The sequence below is a fragment of the Siphateles boraxobius genome, unplaced genomic scaffold, assembly GCF_051911475.1.
Source record: "Siphateles boraxobius isolate OS27281-9 unplaced genomic scaffold, OSU_SipBor_1 20, whole genome shotgun sequence".
In the NCBI taxonomy this organism is placed as follows: Eukaryota; Metazoa; Chordata; class Actinopteri; order Cypriniformes; family Leuciscidae; genus Siphateles; species Siphateles boraxobius.
This window is the reverse complement of record NW_027508811.1, coordinates 1700327-1725839: the sequence shown is the minus strand read 5'-3', so window position 1 is coordinate 1725839 and position 25513 is coordinate 1700327. Positions and strand designations below refer to the sequence as shown.

Genomic DNA, 25513 nt, shown 5'->3' with positions numbered 1-25513 from the left:
TCTCCCTTTGCTTTGAACTTTGAGCGTTGTAACTTTGCAGATGTTGTTTATCCTCAAACAGCAACATCACACACTAGCTAAAGTTAGAAAAGTGAAATTGTGTTTTACTACCCCTTTAATCCTGCCCCATACCTAAACTTAACAACTACCTTACTAGCTATTAATAAGCAGTAATTAGGGGTTTACAGAGGCAAAAGTCATAGTTAATAGTGAACATTTTACCCAAAATTAAAGTGTGACCATTTTTCTTATTGTACCGAACTCGTATCTAACCGTGACCCCAAAACTGAGGTACGTGACTTCTGAATACCATTCCGAACCGTGACTTCTGTATACCATTACACCCCTACAAAATAAAAGTCAGTGACAACAGCTAACCTATTTGTTTTACTTTCTTTCTTCTAACTCTGCATGATTATAGGGTTAGTTGCATTTTATTATTTGCATTTAGCTTAGTTTTCCCTGTCTGTAACCCTATTAGAATAAATGTGTAAGTTGTAACCTATTTTTTTGGGCCACGACCCACAAACTGAAAACCACTGCAATTACATATTGATATGCACATTCAAAACACTGGCAAGCCACTTCCAAAAAAGCAAATGCACCAAGAGAGGGGTTTTACATGTTCAGACTTGCTTTGTTTGACAAAAACATTCACAAACACTCCACACAGTTGCTGAACATGCGTTCCACTTGTCCTAAAGCATTTGAAGTTTTCTAAAAAAGTAACCTCCTTCAGCTGGCATCTGGCTTAAAAAAGTCTTCATCAAATAATTTATTATCAGGTATAAAGACCCTTAGAGACGCAGAAAAAGAACTCCAAGTCAAACTTCAAGAGGCATTTCTCCCAATTACAGTTCCAAGGAAAAGAAAGCCTGTGTTTTTGGAGGAGAAAACAAAAATCTGATTACTTGTGTTTTCAAAAGTCTCTATTTTATTCAGGTCTTTAGATATGGCTAGCGTTCCTATCTTATAGTCCACTGGGGCAAAATCACATGTCTGACTGCTTCTCAACAAGCAGCATACTGTGCATGACAACTTATGTACCAGGGTTTAAAACGTAGTGTTTGAGGATTAGAAGAAACTTGATGCTAAACACAGATAAAAGAGTGCAGAACGTTCTGTGTTCCAATCACTCAGACCACTTTCAGTGGTTTTGGGCAGTGGTCAAAAAGGCACATGGCCATATAGAATTTGTAGCAGAAACATGAAAGCACATGACTACACTGAAGTAGCAGCTCCTCGTGTAACATCACATGAAATCATTATGGCAAAACAGAAATTTTAAAATTTGCTGACTAGGTAGGCTCATAGCACAAAAAATATATATTTTAAAGAATGTTGAAGAATTTCGTAAAACGGCACTGTAATACACAATTACCAGGGTCAAATCCAGTCTCCACAGCAACATCTAAAGTGTATGACAATGCTGAATTTAGGATCAGAAATTCTCATAGTTCTGTGTTGTTAACACACTTTAAACTGGCTGAAAGGTTTGATTTGAACAGAAGTCTCAATAAACAACATTAAAACAGTATATAGACCCACAAACATTGCCTGAAACTGGCAAAAGTACCATTACCTGGTCACTTGGCTGGAAAATGCAAACTTCAGCTCATCGGTCAAACAAACATTTTATTTTATCTTGTCTAAGATGTATTTTAGCTAGATGACAATGAAAAATGTTGAGACATTTCTAGTGGACATTGTTTTCAAGCGCGTTTTCAAGTCACTTGCAAATGCAGTTTTGTACACCCACCATCTGCATGGACACAAAAACTGGGCTGCATGCAGACAGTTGTGCACAGATGTCCAAAGACCCTCCTGATGACGAAAATTACATCGCGCAGACAGTCACATTCAGTCGTGGAAATCCGAAGTATACTTTGGCCTTTACACTGCATTTAAGGTAAACACTGTACAAGTTCTTGCTTTTCCTGGGAATCAAACCATGACCTTCGAGTTACTAGTGCCATGAACAAGATAGGATTGCCAGATAAGATTTACACTTGGAAACTGCAGAATGACAGTTTGCAAAACAGATTGGCACCTGCAAAAGTGTGATGCACAACACACTTCAAAGGCCTATTAACCATGACATTCATGTTTTGTGTCTTCTTCAGTATCTATTGTGGTTGATTCTCAATATCTTAAACATCAGACCAGACTCTGAGAAAAACAAACTACAATTCTGCAACTGCTGATAAACACATCTTCTCTGCCACTCTTTGATGAGTCATCCAACTTTCTTGAAAACGAAATGTTGAGTATGCACTTCCTGATGCAAACGGCGATTAAAGGCAATGAAATATGAGTCATATAGACTGTTTCCCAGTAAAATGAAAAAGTTCCAATTAAAACAGTCTGAAACAGAATGAGAGTGACACAGAAACAAAACACACACTTTTTTTACCTGTTCCTTAAAAGATGCAACTACTGCAAAGTTGCAGCTAAGGCTCAAAGTATAGGCTACTTCATTTTTATGTGTACACTAGCGTATGTGTACAGTGTGCGTGACAGATTTCTTCATCCATATAGTACACACATACTGTACGTACATGGCCATTATTTCTAACCGTTTGCCACGTGTACCACATGTGCAGTGAATTTTTTGCAATTAATTGTTCCACAAGATGGCAACACTGGTATGGGCTACAGTTTTCCCACTGGCTATTGTTTCATGGTAAGAAAAAAAGGAAGATACTGAGGAAGAGACTACTGGATACTGCAACAATAATAGATGGCCGCGTTGACAGCTGAACCCTGAAGTGCATGTTGTACGCATTTGATAACATTTGACTCATGCTCAAGTTAAATTTTTGTCCAGAGTTTGCCCCATTTCTCTCCAAAATGTAGCTATGTGCTCCATGAACTCCACGAATGTTGGTCCAGGCTAGTTTATGTTGGTAGAGCTGGTATAGTGCTGGTCTAACTGCTAGACCAGAGCATAGTCATGCTGATCTCAATCAAAACCAATCTGGTGTACAGCTGATCTACTAGCACTCACGCTTCCCATGCCAACAGCGATCAGAAAACCAACAACCAGCATCCCATGCTAGTCTCAGCTTGCAAAACATAACTTATAGTGGTGACCAGTAATGCTGGATATTTCAGCAGGGCTCTCTTCCATTTCCTTTTGAAACAAAGGGTTGGGCCAGTATTCCCACTTTGTGGACAAATTCAAGGTGCATGTGCAAGCTCAGAGTACAGAGCATGTGTAGTTAGAAAAAATGATCTGTGCATGTACAGTACGCACATACTACTGATAATGAAATTTACATTGTAAAACTTAAAGAGTTAAACCAAAGTATACTTTGGGCTAAAGCATTTAGCTTGCTAACCGAAGGTTAATTTAATAAAAAAATTAAAAAATGAAGGGAAATGTTTAAGTTAACCATGTTTAGCTTTGTTAATATATTGTGCGACTTGCATAACACCAGAGCTACTGGCATTGACATGAATAGGAATCCTAATGGTCAACTCTTTCCAGATTTATTAAACCTCTTTGGGTTATGCTACTGTAGCTAAGATGCTTGGTGGCATCTTATCTCAGGGACAACCATTCAAAATACAACATATGCCTTTCCAAAACATTACAATTGCTTGCCTCTCTTTCTATGACTATTCCTGGAGAAATTCCTGCCTAACAGTTTTGCAAACTGTGCCATTCCACCACTGATGGTGCTGACACAAGGTCTGTGTAGCCACAAGGAGATGTTTGATATGCAGCGTCTAGATCAGTGTGAGAGGCAAGTGATCATATGTTCTGCCTCCAGGACCAGGAGTTGAGCCAAGAGGATGAAGGAGCTCTTGAAGTGGGCCATCTCTGATGTGTATCCAGGGAAGGCAGGGGTATTATAGGAGTTGGGGCGTAGCAAGTGTTTGTGATAGAGGCACATCTGGGAGGTTATCTGGGTGGAATCAATGCCACACTGGATCTGGGTCCAATGATCGCGCAACAGTGTTTTTATTTTCGAAATCCAGCTACACTGGAGGCAACATCAAGATCAGAAAGTTGCAGCTCTTCATATGATTTGCAGAAAGTGCAGCTGCACAGACTCTGCAGAAGTCTGCATTTAAAAAAATGGCATATGTTAATAGAACTATGCCATTTTCAGCTTTGAGTGTTCACTCTGTTCAGTTTATTTAAAAAATAAATTAATCTTGAAACCTTAATGCCACATACATTGTGTTGGTCACTATCACTTTATTACTTTTTATTTCAAACGTCCAGTGAGTATTTACTGTGTCAGACAACACAGGACGTCTGTATTTATAAGAAATCTTGTATTAGGTATAATGGTTAACAGGGACATGATTCAAGCAGTCTTTAAATGACAGGTAATGCGATCACAGAAAGTTTACAAGGATGTCTTACCTTCACTGGTTGATCCGGACAAGTCAATAATGACAAAGACCTTCCCCTCTGGCTCCAAGTCTATCTATTAGGACCATCCAAAAAATAAAATTAGGTTTCAGCAGCAAAGCAAAGGAACATCTTCAATAATCTTCACTGGCCTCTATACTCAATGCAATATTTTTAAGAGTCAACTTAATGTTCTAGAGTAAACACATTTTCTGAAAAAGCAGACTGGATCTTTATAACAATAATAAGTGTTACAATTTCTCCCAATAATTTCCCAACACTTACAAATAAGTAAAAACTAGGAATTCATCACAAAGAATCCAACTATATTAGCTGTACCAGAATACCTTTTTTTTGTTGCTTTTTTGCTTGTATATTATACATCATATATATTTTTAAACTAAAAACTTTGTTGAGAAAGTTGAATATATGCTAAATTGTATATAAATATGTTTTAGCATTTTATTACTACATTATTGAACAAAATACATTATTTTTGGCTAACATGCTGGTGTTTTAAATAATCGGATTAATCCACCATGTTGGAAATGGGTGAGTTTCATGCCCATTTGAACCAAGTGGATTTTGAAAGCCAAAAACCCAAAACGTAAGGTCAGTCATCATTTACACACTCTCATGAAGCTCAAAAACCCATTAGAATTTTTCCAGTGGAACAAAAAAGATATTATCAAAATGTCAATGCCGCTTTTTTTCCATAAAACAAAAATGCATGATGATCACACGGTCAAGTTCAGATGTAATTCTGTTGTATTAAAAAAATATATCCATGTGCATACTATACATACAATAAATTAGTGTCAGTGATTTCATGCTTCATTAGGTTTGCACACTACCTGCGAAAGCCTAACTTATCAGTAATGATACTAATGGAAATAAACAAGCACACATGGTCAGGATTAGCCGAATAAATGCTGAGTATGTGGCACCAGCAGAGGAAAAAGCACAGTATCTAAGTGAACATGAGCCCTGTGAGGGTTGTGTTGAGGCTGAAATGACTGATATTAGGCCCACTTCTCCTCTCAGCAGCTAATGACAGCATAACGGCTGTTCCATCAAAACCAGATTAAAGCAGGAAATGGAGGGAGGATGTGGGGATGAGTGGAGAGATTTGTACATGCTATGAGAGTAAAGTGAGAGAGAGAGAGAGATAGAGAGAGAGAGAGAGAGTGAGGATGTGTGTGGGAGTTGGGTTAGAGGCGAGCTGTATCATGTTAATGCAGTCAACACAGGTTTTACACAGGATGCACCAGTGCAAAGACAAAAACCTGCTGCAAGCACACGCACACAATAAAATGCCAATACCAAAAGTGTCGGTATCAAAAGTGAAATAGCTGAGATTCTTAAATATTCACTAAATCACATACATTATCATGGTGAAACAGATGAGACAAAACCGTATGTTATCAGGCAGAATGCACGTCTATTACAGTTCAAAAAGTTTGGGGTCAGCAATATTATTTTAATGCTTTTTAAAGAAGTCGCTTATGCTCACCAAGCCATTTATTTGATCAAAATACAGCAAAACGTACTCGGTTACTAACGTAACCTCGGTTCTCTCTAGAGAGGGAACGAGTACTGCGTAATATCTTACGCTATGGGGAAAACCTCTTTTCCACGAAATATTGAAGCTAAAAATTATCCTTAATTTTGAATTAATGTAAAACGCTGTGCAGCAGTATGCAGATATAGGCAGGACGGCTCGCATGCCTATTGGCTGCCCTGCGGCAACAGCAGCAGCCTACAGCCTATCGAGAGAGGCGCTGCGTGACACCATCCTATGGGGGCATTTCGCGCCCATTTCGTCACGTCCCGCCAGAAAAGGCGCAATCTCGCCCTATAAATATAGCTCGATAAGGCTGGTACACTGGTTTTCATCGCCGAAGCGAACCAGAGCTGTGTATGCACGGCAAGATACGCAGTACTCGTTCCCTCTCTAGAGAGAACCGAGGTTACGTTAGTAACCGAGTACGTTCTCTTACGAGAGTATCTCTCGTACTGCGTAATATCTTACGCTATGGGGAACACAATGCAAAACGCCGTGCGTACTGGGATCCGACACCAAGGTCCCAAGGGCAGTAGCCCGGGGCTCATGTAGTGCATAATCACCATAGACTCACAGAGAGTCGGAGAAGAGAGGCTGCAAGCATCATTCCCCATGAAATAGCATCCTATAGGAGCTAGTTATGTTAATAGTGTTTGACACAGGCAGGGTGAACATGTTCAGCCTGAACTGGGTAATAGTACGGGTTATTCAACACCCATAGAGCCGTTTTATCGCTCAGTGACCGATACATAAGCAAAACTCAGCATCTGGGCCGGCACAGCGGGGCAGATAGCACTGAATTCTATACCGACAGAAGCTTGGCTTGTAAGGCGGGAACCTCTAGGTTATAAAACCTTATAAATGTAGACGGCGAGGCCCAGCCCGCAGCCGTACAGATATCCTGCAAGGTAACCCCACAATACCACGCCCACGACGAGGCAACGCCTCTCGTGGAGTGCGCTCTGACACCCAAAGGACACTGCAGGCCCTTAGAAGTGTAAGCCAGTGCTATGGCGTCGACTATCCATCTGGATAGGCTTTGTTTCGATGCGGCCAGTCCCTTGGAGCGTCCGCCGAACAAAACGAAGAGCTGCTCGGTCTGTCTGACGGCAGACGAGCGGGACACATAAGCTCTCAGTGCCCTGACAGGGCAAAGGAGACTCGCATCCTCCTCCTCATCATGAGCCGAGAGAGCGCACAGGGAAATAACCTGGGCCCTGAACGGTGTGTTGAGGGATTTGGGCACGTACCCATGCCTTGGTTTGAGTATGACTTTTGAGTCATTAGGCCCAAACTCCATACATGACGCGCTTACAGAAAGCGCTTGTAAGTCCCCTATGCGCTTCACTGAAGCGAGAGCCAAAAGAAACACTGTTTTGAAAGACAGATGCTTCATGTCTGACAAATGGATTGGCTCGAACGGGGCACCTTTCATGGCTTCCAAAACCGTAGAAAGGTCACACACCGGGACTGAAGGAGGTCTAGGAGGGTTCAGCCTCCGAGCTCCCTTGAGGAATCGCACGACTAGGTCGTTCTTCCCCAGTGACTGGCCAGACACAGGTTTTGTGAACGCTGCTATGGCCGCCATGTACACTTTGAGCTTGGATGGGGTCCTGCCCTTATCCAGTAGCTCTTGCAGGAAGGAGAGTACTTCCGTGACCCCGCAGTCTACTGGTGAAAAGCCCTGAGCTTGACACCAGGCAGAGAACACAGACCATTTCGAGGAGTAGAGCCGTCTAGTAGACGGGGCCCTCGCCTGCGTGATCGTGTTAAACACTCCCTCCGGGAGGTTAGCGGGTACCCGTTGATGGCCCATGCGTGCAGGGACCATAGTTGCGGGCGAGGATGCCAAATCGAGCCCTTGGCCTGAGAGAGGAGGTCTTTCCTCAGTGGTATTGGCCAAGGAGCAGTGCTGGTCAGCCGCATCAGGACCGGAAACCACGTCTGGTTTGTCCAGAGCGGAGCCACAAGCAGCACTGGGCATCCGTTTTCCCTGATTCGCTCCAGCACTTGAGGCAGGAGTGAGACAGGTCCACCAGCGCTCTGCCGAATGTCTCCCACAGCAGTTGGATCGTCTGCGGGTGCAGCGACCATTCCCCTGCTGGGACATTGTTTCTGGACAGTCTGTCTGGTCCCAGATTCAGGCGACCAGGCACATGCGCCGCTTTCAGCGAAAGCAGGTTGTGCTGAGCCCAGACCAGGAGGCGTTCCGTTAGCCTGTAAAGGTTTCGGGACTTGATGCCGCCCTGGTGATTTATGTATGCCACCACTGACATGTTGTCCGACCGGACCAAGACGTGGTGGCCCTTTATCTGGGGACAGAAGCGCCATAGCGCGTTGTCGACTGCCATCATTTCCAGACAGTTTATGTGTAGGAGCTTTTCCCGTTCTGACCACTGGCCAAAGAACGGTCTGCCCTCGAGCTGCGCTCCCCATCCCGAGGTGGAGGCGTCCGTGGACACCACCGTCACACTCGAGGGAGTCCCCAGACTCACACCTGACTGATACCAGTCGGTTTTCTGCCAAGGTTTCAAAGCTGAGACGCATTTCAGATCGACCCGGAGGCGAAACCGACCAGCGGTCCATGCCCCGGGCAGAACTCGCGCTTTCAGCCACAGCTGCAGTGGGCGCATGCGAAGCGAAGCAGACCCAGCTGGAGCACTGAAGCTGCTGAGGCCATGAGGCCCAGCATTTTCTGGAATCTTTTGAGCTGGACAATCGAGCCGCGGCGAAAGGATTTCACGGCGCGCTGAATGTCCCGTTCGTGCTCTGGCGACAGACGCGCTGCCATGGATAGCGAGTCCATCACTGTTCCCAGAAAAGAAATTTTCTGGCTGGGAGACAGCGAGCTCTTCGCCCAATTGACTGAGAGACCCAGATTCTCGAGATGTTCGAGTAATGTGGCCCTGTGTTCTATGAGCTCTGATCGTGATCGAGCTAGAATCAGCCAATCGTCCAAGTAGTTCAAAATTCGCATGCCCTGAAGTCTCAGGGGTGCGAGAGCCGCGTCCATGCACTTCGTAAATGTACGGGGTGCCAGGGACAGGCCGAACGGCAGGACTTTGTATTGGTATGCCTGGCCCTCGAAGGCGAATCTCAAGAATTGCCTGTGACGTGACGCTATTTGTATTTGAAAATAGGCGTCTTTCAGATCTATTGACATGAACCAGTCCTCCTGGCGAACCTGCGCGAGGATTTTCCTGGTTGTAATTATTCTGAACTGGCGCTTCATGAGCGTTTTGTTCAGCCGTCGCAGATCTAGAATGGGTCTGAGACCCCCGTCTTTTTTCGGTACCAGAAAATACCTGCTGTATAGACCCCCGTCGCTCTGAGCCTGAGATAAAGGTTCTATAGCCCCTTTGCTCAGTAGTTTCGCTATCTCGGCTTGAAGTAGATTTTTACCGTCGTTTCGACTCGCGCCGCGCAAAGGCGGGGGCGTCGAGTGAACTGCAGCGAATAGCCTCTTTTTATAGTGTTCAGCACCCATTTTGATACCCCGGGAAGGTTTGCCCACGCATCGAATAGATAGAGGTAGAATGAAATCTGGGCTCTGGCCACGGCATAGCGGCGGCCGGAGAGCTCCGGTGTGCTGAGAAATAGACACTGTGTTTGCAGTGTGTGAGGCGGGGGGTGCGCTGATCACAGCGGGCAGCCCGACCGCGCTCGGCTTCTCTCTGACAGGTTGTGTAGAGAAGGTGAGCGGGACGAGCCCCGTGGTGTTCGGCATGTCTGTGCGGGAATGTGGCCGCGGGATAGTGGGCACACTCACTGCAGTGAGAACACTGTCGGCTCGCGCCGATTGAATATGTGTTGGTTTCGTTTTCACAGAAACCGTGGGACATGTTTCGTGTAGTGTTTGTGGGCACTGTATTGTGGGCACGTACACTACATTTATTGCACAATCGACATGAGTCGATTTTATTTGTGCTAGCCCTGTATTGTGATGGGCTGTGTCTGTGTGTGGGAATGGGCACTGAGACGTGGGCATTCTTACAACACTCATAACACCGTCGGCCGTGGCCGGAACACCAGAAAATACACTCTTTATTGGATTTATCTGGGTAGCCGTAAAAACGGCTTTTGTGTGCAGCCAAGCGGGTAAATGGACCGGCTTGTTGACTGCTAAATACGCTGGAACAGTCACATTGCATGGAACTGGACGAGAGAAACGTTTCGGTGAAAATCCGGCCGCAGCGGGATTTGAACACCTTCGCTTTCCCAGAGAGGCTAGGAAGGCTTTGAGACCTCGGGCTTGATTTCAATACTCGGCCGGGGCCCGCGCTGAGGGGGGCGGCGTCCAGCAGAGCGAGAGCGCGGTTTCTGTTCTCGGGCATGGCGGCGTTGAGAAGCAGCGGCGGCGGGTTGTGTGGGTTGAGGCTGGGTGCTCCTGGCAGGCGGCTGTTTAGAGCGACCTGCTACGGAACTAGAGCGCTTCGGGAGGAAGTGCTTCATCGCCTGTGATGTCTTTTGAACCTCCTGGAATCTGTCCGCGAAATCTTTGACGGCAGATCCGAAGAGGCCAGCTGACGAAATGGGCGCGTCGAGGAATACAGAGCGCTCCGCTTCAGTCATTTCAGACAGCGTCAACCACAGATGTCCCTCAGCCATGGTGAGAGAGGCCATATTCCGCCCAATGGCCTGTGCAGCTGATTTTGTGGCGCGTAGAGCCAGGTTTGTAGCGCTCCGCAAATCTGCAACGCTGATCGATTCAGCGCCTTCCTCGTCCATTTTTCGGAGAAGTTCGGCCTGGAAGATCTGCAAGATGGCCATTGTGTGTAAAGCTGACGCGGCTTGCCCGGCGGCGGTGTAAGCGCGACCGTGCATGGTTGACGTCACTCGGCAGGCTTTAGATGGTAGCGTCGTCTGCGCTCGCCGTCCAGCAGAGGGCGGGCAGAGATGGGAAGCTACCGCTGCTTCCACTGGGGCAAGAGAAAGGTATCCTCTGTCTTTCGCACCATCCACAGTGGAGAATGCAGCCGAGACAGAGGTACGCACCCTGGCCGAGAGGGGGGCGCCCCAGGACCTCGCGACTTCTGCGTGAAGCTCAGGAAGAAAAGGCGCGGGCCTGGATTGTGACGGCGAGTGGTCCTTTTTGAGGAAGCATCCGTCCAGTCGGGTTGCGCGCAAGCTGCGCTGGCGCCTCCCAGTCGATGCCGAGGTTGTCGACGGCTTGAGAGACCAGACGCATCAGCTCTGATTCAATGCCGGCTCGTTTTCCAGAAGGCTCGCGGCTAGCAGGGGGGAGGTCCACAGAGCTCGCCCATTCCTCACTATCTGATGCCAGGAGAGAACAGACCTCGGTTGTTTCGTCGACCTCAATGGCGGAAGCGGCGGCGGACGGCGGCCGCTGTCCGTCGGGGAGGGACTCGAGCGATGCCGGCGAAGCTGGCGGGCGAACCGGCAAGCTTTGGCGGGCAGGAGAAGGCTCGGGGCCGCGCTGGGCACGGTGCTTTTTACGGCGCGCGCTACGGCGGGCTGAAGTGCAGGCTCTGAGAAGGATGCCAGGCGAGTCCTCAGAGTCACCATAGGCAGTAGCTCACAGTGAGGGCATCCGCCGTCGACGAGAGCGAGAGCCGCATGATCCTCACCCAGGCAGGAAACGCAGATGACATGACGGTCCCCGTCGCTGAGTGTGGCTCGGCACGAGCCGCAGGATCTTTGCATCTTGAAAAAGACGCAGCTCTTTTAGCAGAGAGAGAGACAGTGAAAAAATGTGTGTCGCAGCGGCGAACACACACACACAGTAATGAAAGGATATAACGCCGGAAAGCGTAGCAGGTACGGCGCCTAAAGGCAGCGGTGCCAGCGACTTCAGACACAAAGGCTCGTCCCGCTGTGTGCTTGTCCTCAGACGGCGTTGCTTCTCACTCCGGATCCAGCGATGCGTGATGCTTCGCTGAAGAGATGAAAATCAGTGTACCAGCCTTATCAAGCTATATTTATAGGGCGAGTTTGCGCCTTTTCTGGCGGGACGTGACGAAATGGGCGCGAAATGCCCCCATAGGATGGTGTCACGCAGCGCCTCTCTCGATAGGCTGCTGCTGTTGCCGCAGGGCAGCCAATAGGCACGCGAGCCGTCCTGCCTATATCTGCATACTGCTGCACAGCGTTTTACATTAATTCAAAATTAAGGATAATTTTTAGCTTCAATATCTCGTGGAAAAGAGGTTTTCCCCATAGCGTAAGATATTACGCAGTACAAGTAACAGTAATACTGTGAAATATTTTAACAATTCAAAATAATTGTTTTCTTTTGTTATATATTTTAAAATGCAATTTATTCCTGTGCTTGTCATGATTATGTTATAGTCTGTTTAGTTTTTATTGTTGGGTGCCTGAAAATGTAAAACTTTTGAAAACAGGGTTTCAAAGCGCACGTTTTTGAAAACGGTCTCCATGAAAAAACAAAAACGCGAATCCCTGAAAACGATGAAGTCATACACATGCATATTATGTGTTCAGCCTATAGTGTTTCATCGCCATCTAATGGCCTGGCAGCAGAATACAGCGTTTTTAGTCGTTTTCGCGAATCCGTGTGAATTGGGGTCATTTTGACAATGGTGTCGTCTGTACAAGGAAAACTTAAAGGAAAAACTTGTCCTTTTTAAGCATATAGTTGTCTTGTAAACGTACCCTAAGTCTTCAGTATCCTCTGTCTATTGTTCCGTGTCATCTTTATGTGGTTGTTATTTTCTCTCAGTGTTATCTGCTTTGTATTTTAGATTATTGAATTAAATACTGTTCTGTGTTGTATCCTTCTTCGTGCGATTTACTACAGCCACCTGACAGTGATGGCATTTTCTGAATTTTCATCATCATTACTAGTCTTTAGTGGGAAAGAGTCGTTTCTAACGCCGCAGTGCGAGTTTCCCTCGAAAGGGAACTGTTAATATGCCAAGCTACCTTTCTAAATACAGGGAAAACCTGTAAAAGATATAGTTTGTAAAATACTGCTAAATGTACAGTTTTTTTAAGTAAAAAATAACAAATCCGCTTATAATTTACAGTGAAAAACTTTTAAAAATAAAAATAAAAAATATTCCCAGAATTCCCAGCACTTCACAGGATTCCCTAAACTTTACATTTGAAGCTATTTCTTTTAAATAAATATGTTTTGCTAAATAAATGTTCAAATATGTTTTAATAGTTTTTGTTATCAGTTATACATTTGGCTCATCTTCTGTTGTTTAATGAATATTTATTGCATTAATTAAGTGTTGTGTGTTAACATGATGGTGTTTTGTTTTTGTGTGAATGACTCTATGCACCTTCTGAATACTAGTATATACTTCAGCTTGTTAAAAAGCTATTTTTTATAAAATTTGATTTGCATTATATTTTTTGCAGAATTATTCATGCAACCACACCTGCCAGGTTTTTTTTACAGTGATGAAATTAAACGTGGTCCAAAATAACCTTTGAAAATTAAGTTATTCACTTATAATCGTATTGTTCACTGAGCAGTTTTGTGTTCCAAAAATGAAAGAAAGTCATACAGGTTTGGAATACAGTAAATATATGATGACAGAGGGCAATGTTTTAGCCGAATTACTCCTTAATTAACTGTATGAATTTAGGAAATATTTTGTAACATTGAATGTGGCTGTTTTTACTCAACAATTTAAGGTTTCATTTGCATCTATTTGGGTGATCTTGATGTTTGTTCCACCAGATATATTTAACAGAGAAACCGTGCCAACTCCAGTCTGTCCTATTGCAGCAGAGGTGCAACTGTGTGAGGTGGAGACGTGTGTTTGACACCATCCAGATGTTCCCTTATTACATATACAGTAAATATTTTTTAGTATACAAATGTAAACATTTCTGTCAGCTTATTTTTGACACACAGTGACGCATGCAAACACGCACGCACCAAAATGAAATTGCTCAGCTAGATTAAATTCAGGCACTTTCATCTCATCCGCCTCCACACGGCCACATACAATAATTATGTTTAGGTACATAAACTCCTAAAAAATCTCTTTGTCTCAAATAATTTCTCCTTGACAGCAAAGTGACTGAAAAGAGAGCAAATTGAGACTTTTTCTTGAATCTCCTGTTTCTCTGAAATGACCCTAGTAACGTAATATGTTTTCTCTAGAGTGGCAGGCGAGTTAATATAGATTTATATTTTTTATTCAAATATAAAAAATAAAATAAAATAAATTATATATATATATATATATATATATATATATATATATATATATATATATATACATTGCCCAGGCACTGTTGTGCGAATGAGCGGGGCGGAACGCGTTAAGGGTTTTCTGTTAAAATGGTGTCGTGTTAGCGCCCCCTAAGTTAATATCTAATGATCTTTGCAATGGAGGTGAATCAATCAAAACTAACTTTAGCTGGACAATAACTTTATTCTATGAGCTCCTGTTAAGCCAAAACAATCTCTGTTTAATTTCCTTTAATTTCCTATTATCACTGTAAAGCTGCTTTGGAACAGTCCATATTGTTCAAAGCGCTATATAAATGAAGCTGACTTGACTTGACTATTGTAATAGATCTATACTTTTTTGACCCACTTAAGCTGTTTACACCTGTATTAAGATGCTAAGTGCAGGTGTCTAAATACGGACTCTAAATACAGGTGTAAACGGGGTCTAATACATACGGTGTAAACGGGGTCTAATACATTTTGATCTTCTCTACTTTCAATGTAAGTTTCGATGTACTTTTCGAGGTAATCGAAAAAGGCTGTAATCGAAAAAAATCGTAAAAGGCCGCCTACTCTCCCCCTACTGACTCAATGCATGAACATTATGGGGAGCATTATGCATTAACTTTATATGTAATTTCATAAATACTTACAATTGTTTTTGAAATATGGCTAAAGTATACTGCTGTATGTATACTGGCAAGCATTTATGGTAAAACTAAAACATGCTTTAATTTAATTTCTATTGAAATTTGTATGTAATGCATTTATATCTATTTGTAATTATTTTAAGTACATTTAAGTTATGTACATATAAAATATATTAATTAAAAAAAATAATATTGAATAACACTACAGTTAAAATGATAACAAAGTACTTTACATGTGATTTAGTATCAAAATAAGTGTACTTTCTTAAAAAGCACATAAGGATTTGAATTCTACTTTAAGGTAAAACTTAATTTGACGTTATTTATAAAAAGTGCAGTGTTTGTGTTGTTTTAAGTCAAGAAAGTGTGCTCTCTTTAAGTATAATTAAATGGTCTTTATTTCAGTAATATTATATTATCCGCAAAAACAGTTTTAGAAAAAAAAAATATATATATATAATAAAATAAAGCACACTTCTTTTTCAAAAGGGATTACACAGTTCTGTGTGTGTGTGTGTGTGTGTGTGTGTGTGTGTGTGTGTGTGTGTGTGTGTGTGTGTGTGTGTGTGTGTGTGTGTGTGTGTGTGTGTGTGTACATGTGGACTGATAATGGACAACATAGAAACAAAGAGGGTGTTTATTTCATCTCTGTCAATCATTAATAAAGAGACAGCTGGAGGAACGGTCACTTTGGCCTCGACCCTAGACACACAACCTCTGACCATGTGTCAGACTCAACCTCCTCCCTCCAGTTCTCTGATCCTTCATATTCAAAAATAAATATCACACTTAAAGGTGAAGTATATAATGTTATTCTTCCAGTAAATAATGCTGACCAATGACAGATTAACTGTTTTTGCTATGAAAATAGTTCCAAACAAAGCCACAGCAGAACTGTTTTGCATCTTCAAGCAAGAGACAGCTGTGTTTTGTTACTGAATAAATCAGTTGAAAAACTGATTCAATGTCTCATTCATTAAGACAGTCAATAGGCTTGATCGACTTGAAGCGGCACTGCACAGACCGATCGGTTTGTCACATCCAAGTACCACAAGAGCGATTAGAGAGCAGAATGAATGAATCATGAATGAATCAGCCGTTTGATCGAATCAGATGAATGAGTGACTCAATGTTTGCTTCCGAAATCGCATACTTTCCTATAGGTGAAAAACAGTATGTGACAAAAGAAGTATGTCCGAATTCTAAATGTCCGAGGCTAAAAGTACTCGTACAACTTATAGACCTTATGCGACAGAGAAACGAGGGCGCAGCCATCTTTAGAATATTGTCTTCGAACTTCCATTGCTGTCCAGGAGTAATTAGCTTTTGAAGTGGATTTACTTAATTTAAAATTAACGAAAGTTATCATGAGGATTGAAATGTTTAAAGGAGATGTCTTACATTTATCTGACGCTTTTATCCAAAGCGACTTACAATTGCTATATGTCAGAGGTCACACGCCTCTGGAGCAACTAGGGGTTAAGTGTCTTGCTCAGGGACACATTGGTGTCTCACAGTGGATTCGAACCCGGGTCTATCACACCAAAGGCATGTGTCTTATCCACTGCGCCATCACCACCCCAAATGTCTTAACAAATGTCAGTAGACCGGGAAGATTTTAAAACGAGCCGTTCATTCATAAATAAGCAGAATCGCTGTGAAAATACAGACCGGAAGACAAAAGACAACGAGCGCAGCTCTGAAAAGGGGCGGAGCTACATAAGGTCTATAGTTCTGGCAAGATTGGCATACGATAGGCACTTTACTATCCCATGAGGCCACAGGAGAGGTTTTGTCAATGGCAGTGAAGTAACACAACTAACGTTGGTAGGTCACGTGATAATGACAGCATGGCGAATGTACAGTAGTATGTCCATATTACATTCATTCTACACACACATTCATATTAAGTAGTACCTATTCAAGTTGTGATTTCAGACACAGCCAATGACTCACTCATTAAGAGTGAGTTGCCGCCACCAAACTGGCCGTTTTAGTTTCATAATTTAAGTTATCTCAATTTTTCAAAACTTATTTCATAATTCAATATTCAATGTGTAAAACATAAATCTCAAATGCAACTGTACCTGTAGGTTAAATAGAGTATGTCATAGATCAAAAGATCTAAAGAGGCAGCTTCTATGCCACCTCTGCATTGCTAAGAGATATTTTCATTATGGATTTAATTTGATTGGTAACAGCTCTATAGTGTCTTTTAATTCTAATTGAATTTATTGATTAAAAGTAGAAATCTGACATAAAAGATGACGCATACATTTAATCAGGTTAAAAAAATAAAAATTGGCCTTATAAAGGTAAAAATGCCCACAAACGATAAAAATCTATTTAAACTTCACTGCTGTGAACTAACTGCATAGAATATGAAGAATATCAAAAGCTTTTGGAGTCAGCTGTCCATGGCAGTCCTAAACCTGAAGGTTCCAATTACACACTCACCAAAATATTGTCTTAATTATCGACAAAATGCCCCAAAATATTGAGATATAATTTTCCTCAATATCGCACACCCTTACTGTTATGTAGACATGACGTGAGGAAAGAACATGGAGAATAATGAAAGATGAAAAGAGAGAAAACAAGCACAGGTGAAAGAGGACAGCTGTCCAGGCAGAACACAGGGGCATGTTGTGTTTTATCTCTCGGATGACAGTGTGTTTAGCCGCTTGCGGAGTGTGTGTTCATATGAGGGGTGACGCACACCAGATCCCTCAAGCTAATTGAGACTCCACTGAAACACAAACATACACATAAACCTGGACAGAGAGAAATAATATCCCTGCGATAACTAAATATTTTCATTTTCAAGTCTCTAAATACAAAACGTATTTATGCAGCAGCTAAATGTCCACAGTGTTTGTTTCAGGGCCTTTAGCATTGATCATAAGAGCGGCTGAAATATTTGGGTTTCAATTGGGTAATAAACAGGTTTAATGTTGCCAAGGTATGATTGATTGTAGTTCAGAGATAAACGCACATGGAAGCTGTGTGTACCGTGTTAACTGGTGAAAGTATTTTCTTTGAGTCTTGAGACTCTTAACTTTTCGAGTTGGATTGCACAGGGAATAAATGAAAACCTGTACAGATAACATTTCTGATAACTGTTGAGGCAGCTCATAAATGATAAAATACCAAGATAAATCATTGATTGCACACCTAATGCACATTATTTTTCTCTTAATTTTGTTCCATTAGAGTAAGTGAATATGTAATTTCCCAACAGATTAATTTTGTTCCGACCAAAATTGCTTGAAAGCACATTACAAAAGTGAGATCTTCTGAAAAGGACGTGAAGTCAGAATAAGTGCTGTGTTATTAGGGATGCTTCATGTACCACTTGCGAAAAATCCCCATATTTGTTACCAAGCATTTGGAATTAGCTATTTCCACTGGGCCGTGCTCAAATGTGTGCACTATATCTAACAAATGGACACTGAAATTTGTGCAGGTGCCCATAAAGATTGTTCATTTGCAGTTGGGCTAGTCCTGCCCACAAGATAAACCTCATTATGAGCCATCTAAATGCCATCTACAAAAATTGAAAAAAGAAAATAAAAAAAATATTATATAAAAGACATATTAATAATAATATAATAAATAGCACAAAATGTTGGTTCCTTACACTACAATAAAATGCTGCTGGGATTAAATATTTCTGTAGGGGAAAACCTGTAAAAGAATTATCCGGTTCCATCGTCCTGAAGTCAATAGGTTTTTTTGATATGATTTTTGGTTAAATGCCTACAATAAGGTATGTGTTGAACAATAGTTTGAGATATTTTCACATTTTATTCTATGACATAAAATACATTATTGATACCCCACTTGAGATTTTTTAAGCTTTTACTTTTTGTTTTGTTTTGTTTGTTAACAGTTAGTAAATGGGAAAAAGAGGTTGTAAGGGACATCTGCTATCATCACGCCGGACAAGTAAACTCATCTACCAGTCCACTTTTACAGCTACATTGTGTTTATAATCATGCCCATGCAAACTATTATTCCTCAAACGTGTCAAAAATCCCTTTTTAGAGATGGCTGATTTCAAATCACAAATTTCTGGAAATTCTTGTACCAGTCATGCAACTACTCCTGAGGTAGAATACTAATGGATTTCTCCAGGTATAATGGAAACTTGTAGTCCTGTCCAAACTTGTACAAACTTGTAGTCCCATCCAAAACTGAGCCAGAAGTTAGACAAACACACTGATAACATCATCTCCACTCTTATTTTTTCAAGGAAGAACCACGGGTGAGTAGCTGCAATGAAGCGCACAACGACATAATGCAACTAGAACAATCTTTAATTACAAATATACAGAATACACAGGAAACGCAACCACAAACTAACGTAAACAAGACCAAACAAAGAATTAAATGAACTAAGGGGTTAAATACATGGTGAGAGATAATTAACTGAATTAGAAACAGGTGTGGGGTTAATTAACAACCAAACAACTAACTAGCACAGGCAACCGGGAACAGTGTAAATGAAACAAAAACAGAACATAACAGAATATGCATGTTACACTAATGGCCGTAGCCAGCTATGAGGTCACCGAGGTCCGGACCTCTGTATTTTTCCGAGGTGTATATAATAAATGAAATAATAGCCTGATATAGTATTAACTCTACTTTAGTGCAGTAAGGATATTGCACAGAACCAAGATCTTCTTTTCTGAGCTGCATCTGTGGTCTGTCTGTCACCGCTCGTCAATGCCAAAATATTTTAGATGACCAATCAAATCATTGTAAGCGGGCTTTATGTTCACAGATGCTGCTGAGTTAGCGCGAATTCCAGTGCAACGCTTCAGTAAATGGTTATAAAGTGTGAGATAGCTACACTAAATATTTCATATATGAAAGCTGTTTTAGGATATAAATGTTACGCAACCAACAAAAATAATCAGGCAAATTGTCTAATTTCGCCAGTTTTAATTAAAAATAGGCTTATAATTTACATGATTCATGCAATGTAATAATTAGTAACTGTCAATGTGAGAGGATAAAAAACATTGACGAAGCCGATTTCATCAGATAATGAATGTGTACATATTGTGATTCCCTTTCGAAAGGGAACTCGCACTGCATCGAATGACGCTAGGGGAACGCCTCAGGCGTGACAGGTGTCTGAAATCCCAATCAAATTACGGCAATCACATTGACTGGCGACAGCCCGTGAATCATTAGCATGAATGATTAACATGCGACCTGGAAGTATAAAAGGGCACCTTGCAAACATGATAATCACCTTTTCGTCTTCAGGGACTGTTTGTCTGTAAAATTGCAGGAGGATTTATGGTGAGAACATTTTTTTTCAATATGAAACGCACAGAGAGGACTGACCATTTTCTGAAGTGTGCTCAAGGTTTTTGACGCCGGGTGACACACACGAACTGTGTGTTTTCTGCTTGGGTGAAGAGCACGCACGGGAGGTTCTCGAGGGAGCTTCCTGTGCAAAGTGTGAGCGTTTTGCTCTCTCCAGTGTCGCCTCTCGTGCGCCCTCTCCATGGAGGAACAGGGCGCAGAAGAGGCGTGACTCCCGCAAGAAGAGGGATCTGAGGGAGGTTATCCAGCACAAGCGCACACAGCGTCGCTGATGGATAATCTCCCCAGAGATAATCTCCTCTCTTCTGACTCCCCAGTTCTGATGGCCCGCCTAGGCTTGGTTAGTGGAAAAGCCTCTTTCAGGCATGTAAAGTGGTGGTCCCAGGTTCATAGAGAACTATCTGGCGAGTCTTCACTCCGCACGCCGCAGGTGAGCTGACTGGTCTTCTCAAGATTAATTTTTGTGAATAAATACCAAAATGTATCTCTCTACAGACCTCCTGTATAGACCTATGGGTTCATGTCACTGTACAAGGTAAGGTACATTTTTTGATTATTTGGGCCCTGAAGTTCCCTCTAGTTGGCTAGAACGATAGGGAGAAGCACCAGTTGTTTGTCTTCTCTTTCAAAAAATAGCCCTCGGGCTGTTAGCCACCTCAGGGTAGAGTAGTTGGTCTTTCTCTCATAGGATTTTTTACTTGAGTTTTGACTGACGCTAGAGCTTCAGATAGATCTTATGTCCGGCCCACGGGCCCGTCTGACTTCTTTCCTGAGTACTTCGCCCCCTTGAGCTTTGTTGGGTTTCCAGTGGGCTGAGCGATTCTGATGCCCCTTGTATGGAATAATAATGACTATTTTTTAGTAAGGCTGTGGCACCTCCGAGCCCTCAGGTAGATCTATGCCTGCAGGCTGGCCCTCACCAGAGCCGCCTCTGTAGCTGGCCTAGGCTGTGCCAGGGATAGTGGAGTCGCTCTGCTTAGCATTTCTGCCTCTGACCCTTCACTTTGTGTAAGTAGGTTTCTAGCATCCCTGCATGACAGCCTCCTCCCATGTAAGTCGTTAGGCCAAGGCCTGCCCCCTTCTCTGCATTCCGGGGCGACAAGAGTAATGCAGCGTGGTGCAGAGGATGGTTTATAAAGATCATGGGTAGGCCTCAAATAGGCCTCCATGGTACATATGTCTTTATTGAGCAGAGCCATTTATTCGTTTATTAGGCCTTCTTTCGCATCAAGAAGAGACTGGGTCTGTCTGCCCGACCCTGCCGTGCAGAACTGGCATACAGATCTAGGCCGCCAGTATAGGCTTCACTCACCTCGCTGAGCTACTCCTCGAGCGTCGGGTTGTAGGTGGTTGGCTCACAAGCCCCACTCCCCTTGGGTGGGCACAGATAAAAATTCTGTCACCCCTAGAGCCGCTGGCAGGCCCGCACCCTGGTAAACCTCAGGGTGGAATTGAAATATTCCCCTGTGACACAGGGTAGGTCTGAGTACTTCCATTCAGTTCTGTATGTTCCTCCGTTGAGGTTATAGTGGCGTATGTTGTACTTCCCTGCTTTAAGGGTTTTTGCTTTATCGCTGAGTACACTGCCTTTGGTGTTTGTTTTCCTGTTGAACATATAGCTTGGGCTATGACCGTAGGGAATGCTGTCACTGACAGCCCAGTGTGACCTGAGGGTGAGTGGTTCTAGCGTTTCATTTGAATTTGCTGGTTCTGACAGTTGTCACTGCCACAGGGCATGCACTCCCCTCAGCATGGCAGCGTGGGTATATCGTTCCCCTAGCGTCATTTGACGCAGTGCGAGTTTCCTTTCGAAAGGGAACGTCTCAGGTTACGACTGTAATGTTCCCTGAGAACAGGGAACGAGACACTGCGTCTCCTTGCCATTGCCTCGGGGCCAAACAGTACCTTCAGACGAAAGGTGATTATCTTGTTTGCAATGGGCCCTTTTATACTTCCAGGTCGCACGTTAATCATGCACGCTAATGATTCACGGGCTGTCACCGGTCAATGTGATTGCCGTGATTTGATTGTGATTTCAGACACCTGTCACGGCTGAGGCGTTCCCCTAGCGTCATTCGACGCAGTGTCTCGTTCCCTGTTCTCAGGGAACATAGGTTACAGTCGTAACCTGAGACGTTTTTTATTGTCAAAATGTAAGTTATGTGTTGCTTTAAAAATAGACTAGATGATACCATTTGCATCATGACATTATTTTCAAGACAATTAAACATTTTTAATCCATCATTATCTTAAAAAAATTAACATCGTATTGAAATGTTTGCAAGTGTAAAAATGTCAAAAATTACACATTTAATGTGAATTAAACTAGTATTACGGTAGTAATACAGTATTACAGTAATACAGTATAAAGAATAAATGCTCAAATGTCATGAAAATAATGTCACAATGATGGATTAAAAAAAATCCCAGTGGGTTTTTATTTTATTTATGCATAATATAATTACTTTTTGGAGGGTTAAATGTGGCCTGAATGTTTTTGTGAGATTCACCCAAAAATATAATTTACCCATTCACAAGTTATTTTCTACACAAGAATGTTTATTGTCGCATGATGTTTACGTGCCAGTGTTTACGTGTGTTAACATGTTTACAAGCTTTGGTATCAGCATTAGCAGATATTTCAAGTGGTGACAGCCCTAATTCAAATCAGAGACCTACACTTAAAAGCATTCCTGGCATGCATTCTGTCTCTCGATCTCCCTTGTGACTCTTCAACACTGTTCAATTAGCAAAATTTAAATGCTAAAAGAGCGTCAGGCATCAATGTCCATTCTTACACTGCATCCCTTCAAGACACTATTACATTAACATTAATTTACTTAAAGAGCAAACGAAGACAGACATCACATGAGTGTAAACTCAAGTCATGCTTTTGACCTACCACCTATTGTCCATCTATTTAAATTAGACGCTGCCCTTAGAATCAATATGAATGTAAACACACGCATTCACAAAAGGACTGCTCTTGAGCATTCCCTTTTTTCTTCTTTTTAGTCCGTACTTTTCCCTACAGAGTTTTTTAGTTATTTAAGGAATGTGAACATGAGAAAACGTGTTCCTCGCACTTATTACATTGCAGGGTTGCTGCTGGTCTGTCTGTCTCAGAATCAACAATAAAGCAACTAATTGTAGATTTAGAGAAGAGGATTCTGTCACATGGCAGGTAATAATCACATCATGTCAAACTCAAGCCACTAAAATATCACAATAGCCACTAAAAAGCAAATCAATACATTTGAATGATCATTGAAACCCCCCTCCCCCAAAACTATAATGAGCATAAGCAATGCTTTCATTGCTTGTTTTTGCTCCTTTTTAGTCTGTGTTATGATCCGGAGACTCTACTTTTTTTAGAAGAAGAAGCAAAATAACGCCCCCCTAACGTATAAGAGTGAAAACACAGAAAGCCGGAAAATTCCACCAATGGCATGGAAAGAGTTATATAACGCTTAAAACGTTTATAACCCTAATTTTATTACATTTAAAAAAGAAAGAAAAAAACACTGCTGTTAGATTTTTTCTAACACAACGGCTGAGGGCAGAACTGTAAATGTGATGTCTTTCTCTGTTTTGAATGCCATAATCAATCTCTTTATATTTGTTTCCTCTTTTGGAAAGCCACAAAAATGCTATCGTTATTTTTTTATTTTGCTATTGAAGCAAATGAGTGCAAAAAAATCATATTTGTTGTAGTCTCCCATTCACCACTATACAAATTTACCAAACTATGATGACTTCCCCTTCTGAGAATCCCTGAAATATAAAAACATAACGAAAGTATCAACTGGCAACCAATGTGATACTGATATACTGCGCAAATCATTTTGCTGACAGCAACAATAGATGGCCACTTGGACAAACTGTAAGAGAACTGCATTTCTAGTTCAAAAGAGCACAACAAAAAAAATGTATCGGTCATAACTTCTGTATAGAAATAGTGCAGACACTGGACAAGCATGAGACTTTCTAGTGTGGATGTGTTGAGCACCTGTGTTCACTATGCGGCTATTCGACTTTAGGCATATGGTTAGCCTTTGCATCAAAACTGAACTTAAAGTACTTTGGCCTTGGCACTTAGCAAGTTAGCAAAACATCTGAAATCACATATAGCAGCTTTAATGGAAAAAAAAACTACAGCAATGTTTCTCTATACTGTACCTTTTGCCATAATGTAACACTATCTAGTGTAAATGATAAATCCCGTTTGACCTTTGTGCTGGCTACTGTGTACATGCCACCAGGGCCCCATACATAGACTTTATCAAAGAATTTGCTGATTTTCTATCAGAGTTAGTACTGGCTGCAGATAAAGTCCTAATTGTTGGTGATTTTTATATATACTCCATTTTTTCTTTCAGTGGGAATCAAAATCAATCAGTGAGCATATGTGTCTTGATATCACTGAAGGCATCACCCCACCACCTCCTCTATGTCCCTCTATCTCTCTGGGAAGTGAATATGGGAGAGTGAAAACAGGAAGCCCAGGCTACCGTGCGACTCAAACGTACCGCTGGTATTTTTAGCTCCGGCCCGGCAGTACCCCGACCCCTGTTTCCTCCAGGGCCACCAGGAGGATACTACTGTCCGCTCCTCTGTCGGGCCCCGTGGGGAAACAAGGCTGAGCTAAGAAAGGGTCCTGTCAATCCAGACAGCCTTTATATTGGTCCTGTCTGTCAATCAGTGCAGTGGCATTTTAAGGATATAAATACTAGTCCACTGCTGTGGGATATACACATGACACCAACATGATACAAAGGCCCAGATACAATACCAGAACCAGACTTAATCAAAACTGATCTATGGGTCCTTCTCAAAAAATTAGCATATTGTGATAAAGTTCATTATTTTCCATAATGTAATGATAAAAATTAAACTTTCATATATTTTAGATTCATTGCACACCAACTGAAATATTTCAGGTCTTTTATTGTTTTAATACTGATGATTTTGGCATACAGCTCATGAAAACCCAAAATTCCTGTCTCAAAAAATTAGCATATTTCATCCGACCAATAAAAGAAGTGTTTTTAATACAAAAAAAAAAGTCAACCTTCAAATAATTATGTTCAGTTATGCACCCAATAGTCAATACTTGGTCGGGAATCCTTTTGCAGAAATGACTGCTTCAATGCGGCGTGGCATGGAGGCAATCAGCCTGTGGCACTGCTGAGGTGTTATGGAGGCCCAGGATGCTTCGATAGCGGCCTTAAGCTCATCCAGAGTGTTGGGTCTTGCGTCTCTCAACTTTCTCTTCACAATATCCCACAGATTCTCTATGGGGTTCAGGTCAGGAGAGTTGGCAGGCCAATTGAGCACAGTAATACCATGGTCAGTAAACCATTTATCAGTGGTTTTGGCACTGTGAGCAGGTGGCAGGTCATGCTGAAAAATGAAAT

The 25513-nt window shown here is 42.2% G+C and overlaps 1 protein-coding gene across 2 annotated transcripts in view; it reads right to left on the bottom strand.

The window, feature by feature from the left end:
• Positions 1 to 25513, bottom strand: part of prkceb (protein kinase C, epsilon b) — a 144713-nt gene that overhangs the window by 102499 nt on the left and 16701 nt on the right. For both annotated transcript variants that reach the window (XM_077236384.1, XM_077236385.1), the window contains exon 2: positions 4379 to 4442. In XM_077236384.1, the coding sequence (XP_077092499.1) occupies positions 4379 to 4442 (64 nt within the window). The remainder of the gene's footprint in view (positions 1 to 4378; positions 4443 to 25513) is intronic.